The 8916-nt window shown below is 47.0% G+C and overlaps 1 protein-coding gene across 3 annotated transcripts in view; it reads left to right on the top strand.

Annotated features, from left to right (window-relative positions):
* The first annotated feature begins 1964 nt into the window (after positions 1-1964).
* The window catches only part of LOC119925781 (prosaposin), a 41582-nt gene continuing 34630 nt past the window's right edge, over positions 1965-8916 (top strand). For all 3 annotated transcript variants that reach the window (XM_038744225.1, XM_038744223.1, XM_038744222.1), the window contains exon 1: positions 1965-2067. In XM_038744225.1, coding sequence (XP_038600153.1) covers positions 2025-2067 — 43 coding nt within the window. In that variant the 5' untranslated portion in view covers positions 1965-2024. The remainder of the gene's footprint in view (positions 2068-8916) is intronic.

Genomic DNA, 8916 nt, shown 5'->3' with positions numbered 1-8916 from the left:
ATAAATGCTATTATTATTAATAAATGCCATCATTATTATTATTAATAATAAATATGAATGACTGAGCCCAGACTGAGCCCCCTTTCCTCTCCCCTCCCCCTCCCCCCAACCCTACATTCTTCCCCTCCCCATAGCACCTGTATAGATGTTTGTACAGATTTATTACTCTGCTTATTTTACTTGTACATATTTACTATTCTATTAATTTTGTTAATGATGTGCATCTAGCTTTACTTCTATTTATTCTGATGCCTTGACACCTGTCCACATGCTTTGTTTTGTCGTCCGTCTCCCCCTTCTAGCCTGGGAGCCTGCTGTTGGGTAGGGACCGTCTCTCTATGTGGCCAACCTGTCCTTCCCAAGCACTTATTTATTTTACTTGTACATATTTACTATTCTATTTTGTTAATGATGTGCATCTAGCTTTACTTCTATTTATTCCGACGCCTTAACACTGGTCCACATGTTTTGTTTTGTCGTCCATCTCCTCCTTCTAGACTGTGAGCCTGCTGTTGGGTAGGGACCATCTCCCTATGTGGCCAACTTGTCCTTCCCAAGCGCTTAGTACAGTGCTCTGCCCACAGTAAGTGCTCGATCAATACGATTGAATGATTGAATGACTGACTGACTGAATGACTGAATGACTGACTGACTAAATGAATGACTGACTGACTGACTGACTGAATGGATGACTGACTGACTGACTGAATGAATGGCTGAATAATAATAATAATAATAATAGTAATAATAATAATAATGGCATTTGTTAAGCGCTTACTATGACTGACTGACTGAATGACTGACTGAATGAATGAATGACTGGCTGACTGAATGACTGACTGATTGACTGATTGATTGACTGATTGACTGATTGACTGACTGGACTTTTAGACTGTGAGCCCACTGTTGGGTAGGGACTGTCTCTATATGTTGCCAATTTGTACTTCCCAAGCGCTTAGCACAGTGCTCTGCACATAGTAAGCGCTCAATAAATACGATTGATGATGATGATGATGATGATGACTGACTGACTGAATGAATGCCTGAATGGCTGACGGACAGAATGACTGATTGACTGACTGACTGACTGAATGAATGAATGGCTGACTGACAGAATGACTGATTGACTGACTGACTGGACTGAATGACTGACTGAATGACGATGACTGAATGACTGATTGATTGATTGGCTGATTGACCGACTGAATGACTGATTGAATGAATGAATGACTGATTAACTGACTGACTGAATGGACTGACTGACTGACAGAATGACTGATTGACTGACTGACTGGACTGAATGACTGACTGAATGACGATGAATGAATGACTGATTGATTGATTGGCTGATTGACCGACTGAATGACTGACTGAATGAATGAATGACTGACTGAATGGACTGACTGACAGAATGACTGATTGACTGACTGACTGGACTGAATGACTGGCTGAATGACGATGAATGAATGACTGATTGATTGATTGGCTGATTGACCGACTGAATGACTGACTGAATGAATGAATGACTGATTAACTGACTGACTGAATGGACTGACTGACTGACAGAATGACTGATTGACTGACTGACTGACTGGACTGAATGACGATGAATGAATGACTGATTGATTGATTGACTGATTGACCGACTGAATGACTGACTGAATGAATGAATGACTGATTAACTGACTGACTGAATGGACTGACAGAATGACTGATTGACTGACTGAATGGACTGAATGACTGATTGACTGACTGAATGGACTGAATGAATGACTGAATGACTGAATGAACCTCTCCCCCTCCCAGGCCCAGCTCCGTATTCTCCTCAGGTAGGCCGGCCGCGCAGGCGCCGTGGGCAGAGCTGAGTCAGGGTCAGGCGGGAGATGCGGGGGGAGCGGGGCGTCTATGCAATGGGGAAGGACGAGAGACGCCTGCGCAGTGTCGGGGCCCGGGGCGGGCCGCGTTTATAGCGGCGGCCGATCAGCTGACGCGCCGCATTGCAGGCGGCGGAGTCAGTGGGCGCCATGCGGGCTGTCGTGGTGCTGGTGTCCTGCCTTTTGGGCGCGGGTAAGCTGGGGCCGGCCGGCCGGACGGACGGCTTCGGCCTGTTGTTGCCCGCCCTTCTGTTCTCCTGCCTCCGGGAAGGCGGCCGAGGGGAGCAGCCGCCGCCCCGTCTTCCCTCACCCCGGACCCTTTGTTGATTTGGTGGGCGGCCGAGCGGCCCACGCGCATGCGCCGGGGACCCGGCCCCCTCCCCCCCCCCAGGGCCCGCGCTGAGGGAAGGGAGGCAGGAAGGGACGGACCGCCGAGCGGTCACCGGGGCTCGCTAGGAACCGTCAGGGGTTGTGGGTTCTAATCCCGCCCCCGACACTGGTCTGTCTGCTGTGCGACTGGGGGCAAGTCACTTCACTGCTCTGGGCCTCAGTTGCCCGGGAGTCAGGGGTCGTGGGTTCTAATCCCACCTCTGCCACTGGTCTGTCTGCTGTGTGACTTGGGGCAAGTCACTTCACTTCTCTGGGCCTCAGTTGCTCGGGAGGCAGGGGTCGTGGGTTCTAATCCCGCCCCCGCCACTGGTCTGCTGACTTGGGGAGAGTCACTTCTCTGGGCCTCAGCCGCTCGGAGTCAGGGGTCGTGGGTTCCAATCCCACCTCCTCCACTGGTCTGTCTGCCGTGTGACTGGGGGCAAATCACTTCACTTCTCTGGGCCTCAGTTGCTCGGGAGGCAGGGGTCGTGGGTTCTAATGCCGCCACTGGCCTGCTGTGTGATTTGGGGCAAGTCACTTCACTACTCTGGGCCTCAGTTGCTCTGGAAGCGGGGGTTGTGGGTTCTAATCCCGCCACTGGTCTGCTGTGTGACTTGGGGCAAGTCACTTATCTGGGCCTCAGTTGCTCGGAATCAGGGGTCGTGGGTTCTAATTCCACCTCCGCCACTGGCCTGTCTGCTGTGTGACTGGGGGCAAGTCACTTCGCTTCTCTGGGCCTCAGTTGCTCGGAGTCAGGGGTCGTCGGTTCTAATCCCGCCACTGGTCTGTCTGCTGTGTGATTTGGGGCAAGTCACTTCACTTCTCTGGGCCTCAATTGCTCGGGAGGCAGGGGTCGTGGGTTCTAATCCCGCCACTGGCCTGCTGTGGGACTTGGGGCAAGTCACTTCACTTCTCTGGGCCTCAGTTGCTCGGGAGGCAGGGGTCGTGGGTTCTAATCCCGCCACTGGCCTGCTGTGGGACTTGGGGCAAGTCACTTCACTTCTCTGGGCCTCAGTTGCTCGGAGTCGGGGGTCGTGGGTTCTAATCCCACCTCCACCACTGGTCTGTGCTGTGTGACTTGGGGCAAGTCACTTCTCTGGGCCTCAGTTGCTCGGAGTCAGGGGTCGTGGGTTCTAATCCCGCCCCCGCCACTGGTCTATCTGCTGTGTGACTAGGGGCAAGTCACTTCACTTCTCTGGGCCTCAGTTGCTCGGGAGGCAGGGGTCGTGGGTTCTAATCCCGCCACTGGCCTGCTGTGTGACTTGGGGCAAGTCACTTCACTTCTCTGGGCCTCAGTTGCTCAGGAGGCAGGGGTCGTGGATTCTGAGAAGAAGCGTGGCTCGGCTTTGGAGTCAGAGGTCATGGGTTCGAATCCTGCCTCCGCCACATGTCTGCTGTGTGACATTGGGCAAGTCACTTCACTTCTCTGAGCCTCAGTTACGTCCTCTGTAAAATGGTGATTAAGACTGTGAGCCCCGCGTGGGACAACCTGATCACCTTGTATCCCCCCAGTGCTTAGAACAGTGCTTTGCACATAGTAAGCGCTTAACAAATGCCATCATTATTATTATTATTCATTCCACCTTCGCCACTGGTCTGCTGTGTGACTTGGGGCAAGTCACTTCACTTCTCTGTGCTTTAGTTACCTCATCTGTAAATTGGGGATAAAGACTGTGAGCCCCAAGTGGGACAACCTGATTACCTTGTACCTACCCCAGCGCTTAGAACAGTGCTCTGCACATAGTAAGCGCTTAACAAATGCCATTATTATTATTATTATTAATCCTGCCTCCACCACTGGTCCGCTGTGTGACTTGGGGCAAGTCACTTCACGTCTCTGTGCTTCAGTTACCTCATCTGTAAATTGGGGATAAAGACTGTGAGCCCCAAGTGGGACAACCTGATTACCTTGTACCTACCCCAGCGCTTAGAACAGTGCTTGGCACATAGTAATAATAATGATGGCATTTGTTAAGTGCTTGCCATGTGCAAAGCACTGTTCTAAGCGCTGGGGGGATGCAAGGTGATCAGGTTGTCCCACGTGGGACTGTCTTAATCCCCATTTTACAGATGAGGTAACTGAGGCCCAGAGAAATTAAGTGACTTGCCCAAAGTCACACAGCTGAAAAGTGGCGGAGCTGGGATTAGAACCCATGACCTCTGACTCCCAAGCCCGTGATCTTTCCACTGAGCCACGAGCGCATAACAAATACCATAATTATTCACAGACTGAGCCCCCCTTTTCCTCTGCTCCTTCTTCCCTCCCCATCGCCCCCTCCCTCCCTCTGCCCTACCGCCTTCCCCTCCCCACAGCACTAGTGTATATTTGTACATATTTATTACTCTATTCACTTTATCAATGATGTGTAATAGCTATAATTCTTTTTATTCTGATAGTATTGACACCTGTCTACTTGTTTTGTTCTCTGTCTCCCCCTTCTAGACTGTGAGCCCCGTTGTTGGGTAGGGATTGTCTCTGTTGCCGAATTGCACTTTCCAAGCGCTTAGTCCAGTGCTCTGCACACAGTAAGTGCTCGAATACAATTGAATAAATGAATATAATCACCTCAGGCAAGTGACCTTCATAAGCCACCAGGATCCACTTCGCTTGGGTGGGCTTAATGTCTGCACCGAGCTGCCCCTCACCTTTTTTTTTTTTGGTCAACACTGCGCCACATGACCAGCTTGGGAAACCGGATAATGTCCGGAACCCCGGAGTTCTGCAAACCAAAGGTTCTGGTTTGGAGCCCGGCCTGGTCCTATGACTCCCCACTTCCTTAAGAGTCTCCTAGGAAAGGACAGTGCACTGCCCTTGGGAGAACTAAAACATGGTGATTCGGGCGCTTTCACTTCTAAGGCCTGGGCTGGTTCGAGATGATCGTGCTCAGCATCAACTCTTTCTTTTTCAAAATCTTAGCGCTGAATTGCAAGATTTGAGGGGTTTGGGCAATCACCATTTTCTCAGTTTGTGTTAAACACAGTACGTGACTCATCTCCTGGTACTCTATATGGAAAGCCATATATTTTTTTCTGCATTTTTGGTCCAAGTTGTGGTTGAAAAAGATCCCCTCATCCATAGGGATACAGTGTTAATGACATGAGTTATGAAAAGAACATATTTATTACTGTATTTTATTACTCGTGTATATAGCTGTAATTATATCTACTCTGATGATATCGACACCTGCCTACTTGTTTTGTTGTCTGTCTCCCCCATCTATATTGTGAACCTGTTGGGTCGGGACCGTTTCTATATGTTGCCGATTTGTAGTTCCCAAGCGCTTAGTACAGTGCTCTGCACACAGTAAGCGCTCAATAAGTACCACTGAATGAGTAAATAAGTGGAGATCAGTAAATGCTGTTAAGGAGCACCCTTGCATTAAGGGCCTGAATACCATGTCCTTGTGGATAGAGCACAGGCTTGGAAGTCAGAGGGACCTGAGTTCTAATTCTACCTTTGCCACATATGCCGTGTGACCTTGGGCAAATAGCTTCACTTATCTGTGCCTGTTATCTCATCTGTAAAATGGGGATTAAAGCTGTCCCCATGTGGGACAAGTGATTAGCTTGTATCTACCCCACCATACTAAGTGCTTAGTAAATGCCACAAAAAAAATTGCCTGAACTACCTGAGGATCATTTGGAAACACCACTAGGTTTTTAACTGCCATTTTAATGTTGAGCATGCTGCTTTTCTTTTCTTTCTTTCTTTCTTTTTTTTTTTTTTTTAAGTGATCCATTCCAGAGAGATTGGATGCTGGGAGCTTAGTAGAAGGAGCACAGGTTTGAGTCTGGAGGTCGGGATCTATTCTCCGCTCTGCCATGGGCCTGGCCTGTGACCATGGGCAAGTCACTTAACTTCTCCGGTCCTCAATTTCCTCACCTGTATAATGGAGGTGTAATATCTGCCTCTCCCTTCTTCACAGTGATGTGGTAAGGATAGAATGAGGTCATCGATATGAAAACACTTTGGAAAAATAAAAGTGCTGTACAAAACTCAAGGTGCTGTTATTATTAATAATAACATGAAGCAGTGGTGCTAAATACTTGAAAATTTTGGGCAAAATAATTGCTATCCTATGTCCAAGTCTGACCTCTGTGTAGCTTTGTGTAATATCCCTTCTCATTTCATGATTCATGCCATTAGCCCTGTATCCCTATGGATGAGGGGATCTTTTTCAATCACAACTGGGACCAAAAATATAGAAAAGTAAATGGTTTTCCATATAGTGTACTAGTGAATGAGTCAGTGGTGCCTGAGCTTTGTGTATATGCAGTCGGCTTTTCTTTGTCTCAGCAGGCAGAAGGTGCCTGGTGGATATATATATATATATATATATATATATATATATAAACATCAAATTTAATTTACTAAATATTCTTTCTACTTCTGTAAGCTCGTTTTGGGCAGGGACCATGTCTAACAACTCTGTTGCATTGTACCTTCAGAAGTGCACAGTATAGTGCTCTACACAAGTGCTCAAATACTGATGATGATGATAAAGCCATTTTTATATTCCTCGAAACTATGTATCGGCTCTGTTTTTTTGCAGTCACCTCAGAAGTCTTGAGAATTAACCAGCTCTAAGGAAAAATGTTTATAGATAATTGCAGCAAGGTGTTTAGGTAGGTGACAACCCAATGCTATCTACTAGTAGGTAAGGCAAAACTATCTTCAGTCAGAGAAAGGACATTTTCAACCCAAGTGATTTACATTGAGGAAGAAATATAGGGACTCATTTTCAATAAAATTAAAATTCCAATAAAATGATAGCAAGACCACCTAATTAAATAGCAACTAGATCTCCTAGGAAAAGGTTTTCTTACTCCGGCAGAGGTCTTCAACTTGTTTTATGCAGATCTTGAGGGCTAATGATCTACTCACCCTGTCCAAGAATGAGACTCCTCGTAAACTTATTAACTAGGCAGACTTAGTTGTAGGTCCTAGTTGTGTATCACTTTATATTAAGGTTCACAACATCTGGGGTGTGAGCATGCTGTTTTACCCTTTGTAGGACTAGGGTACTTGGTTTAGGGGTATGTGGTACATCCAACCCTAAATGCATAGCTATTTGAGGTGATGTCATCTTTAGATGGCAGAGAAACCAGAATTTAATGCTACGGATGTCACTTGTTTCTTGAGCGGTAATTTGCATTTGATTTTAGCACTCCCGAGACTTAACACAAAATGTATTTGCTAGGTTGCAGATTGATCTGGGGCAGCTGGAGTGGTGACTCCAGCGTGTGCTGAAGACTCCTCATGAGAGAAAGTGCCTGTGCAGGGCTGCCTGTTCCCTGAACAGTAAAATAGGGATTAAATACCTGTTCTCCCTTCTTCTTAGACTGTGAGCCCCATGTAGGACAGGGACCGTGCACGACCTAACTACTTTGTATCTGCCACAGCACTTAGAACAGTGCTTGACACACAGTAAGTGCTTAATAACTGCAATAATAATAATAGGCTGTCTATTTCAGTTAAGGTCTTTGGAGTGACCAGCTCTCCTTTGGTCAAGACTGATAGGTTCCAACCTTTCATGGCCCAGGGGTTTGTTTGTAAAATGCTATCCAGAGTTCCACTCAAAAGGATTCTGGGGGTTGGACCTCAGCTGATCCAGAGCAAATGTCTGTCTTTGGAACTGCTTCTTACATGCATTAGGATACAACTAGGCAGCCTTTTAGCATTTGGTAAGCTCTAAAGTCATTACGGACAGGGAACATGTCTACCAACTCTGTTTATATTGTACTCTCCCAAGTGCATAGTACAGCTCTCTGTACACAGTAAGCGCTCCATAAATAGCGTTTATTGATTGGTAGCATTCTAGGCCAATTGTGTTTTTCTTCAGGGCTGTCCTCTAGCTCTGCCTTAGGAAATTGGAGTGCTTAGCACACTCTAGAATTTGTAGAATCAGGCACTCTACTGAGAACTTACTGTGGGCAGAACCCTGTACTAAGTGCTTGGGGAGAGTACTATACAACAGAGTTGGTAGACGCGTTCCCTGTCTAAAATGAGCTTACAGTCTAAAGGGGGAGACAGGCATTTTTATAAGTAAAGGACATGTACCTAAGTGCTGTGGAGCTGAGGAAGGACTGAATAAAGGGTGCAAAGTCAAGTGCTAAGATGATGCCGAAGGGAGTGGGGTGCTAAGATGATGCCGAAGGGACTGGGAGACTAGGAAATCAGAAGTGAAGATGTTTCTTGAAACTTTTTCTTTTTTTTCCCCAGCTATTCTTTGTAAAATTAGAAATGTGCGTGAAACCTACATTATTCATTACTTCATTATTCTTAATTCCCCAGAGAAGAATCTGACTAGGTGTGCAGACTTTTCTGCCTAGGCAATTGAGAGCACCGAGTCCAGTCCAAACTCTCATTTTCTTTTGGAAGCTGTAAGCTTTCAGCCGAGATGAACTTTTGAAATCTTTTCACTCGGCTCTCCCCGCTTCCCCCTCTCTCTAACAGTTCCAGGAACTGAAACTTGTTTAGCTGGACTGGCTTTCCACAGAGTGAATTGCTTTGGGGCTAACTTTCAAGGGGGAAGTCCCCTGAAGCAGAGAGGGGCAGTGTTTGATATGACTCTTTCAAGCAATGTTTGATTTGGTAAACCAAAAAAGCATCATGGTTCCCTGCTGCCTTGTCCTGAAGAAGGTTCTCCTGTCTTGGAGCGAGGTGGGTGGA

The sequence above is a fragment of the Tachyglossus aculeatus genome, chromosome 3, assembly GCF_015852505.1.
Source record: "Tachyglossus aculeatus isolate mTacAcu1 chromosome 3, mTacAcu1.pri, whole genome shotgun sequence".
Taxonomy (NCBI): Eukaryota; Metazoa; Chordata; class Mammalia; order Monotremata; family Tachyglossidae; genus Tachyglossus; species Tachyglossus aculeatus.
The sequence above is the reverse complement of the archived record's forward strand: the minus strand, read 5'-3'. Positions and strand labels throughout refer to the sequence as shown.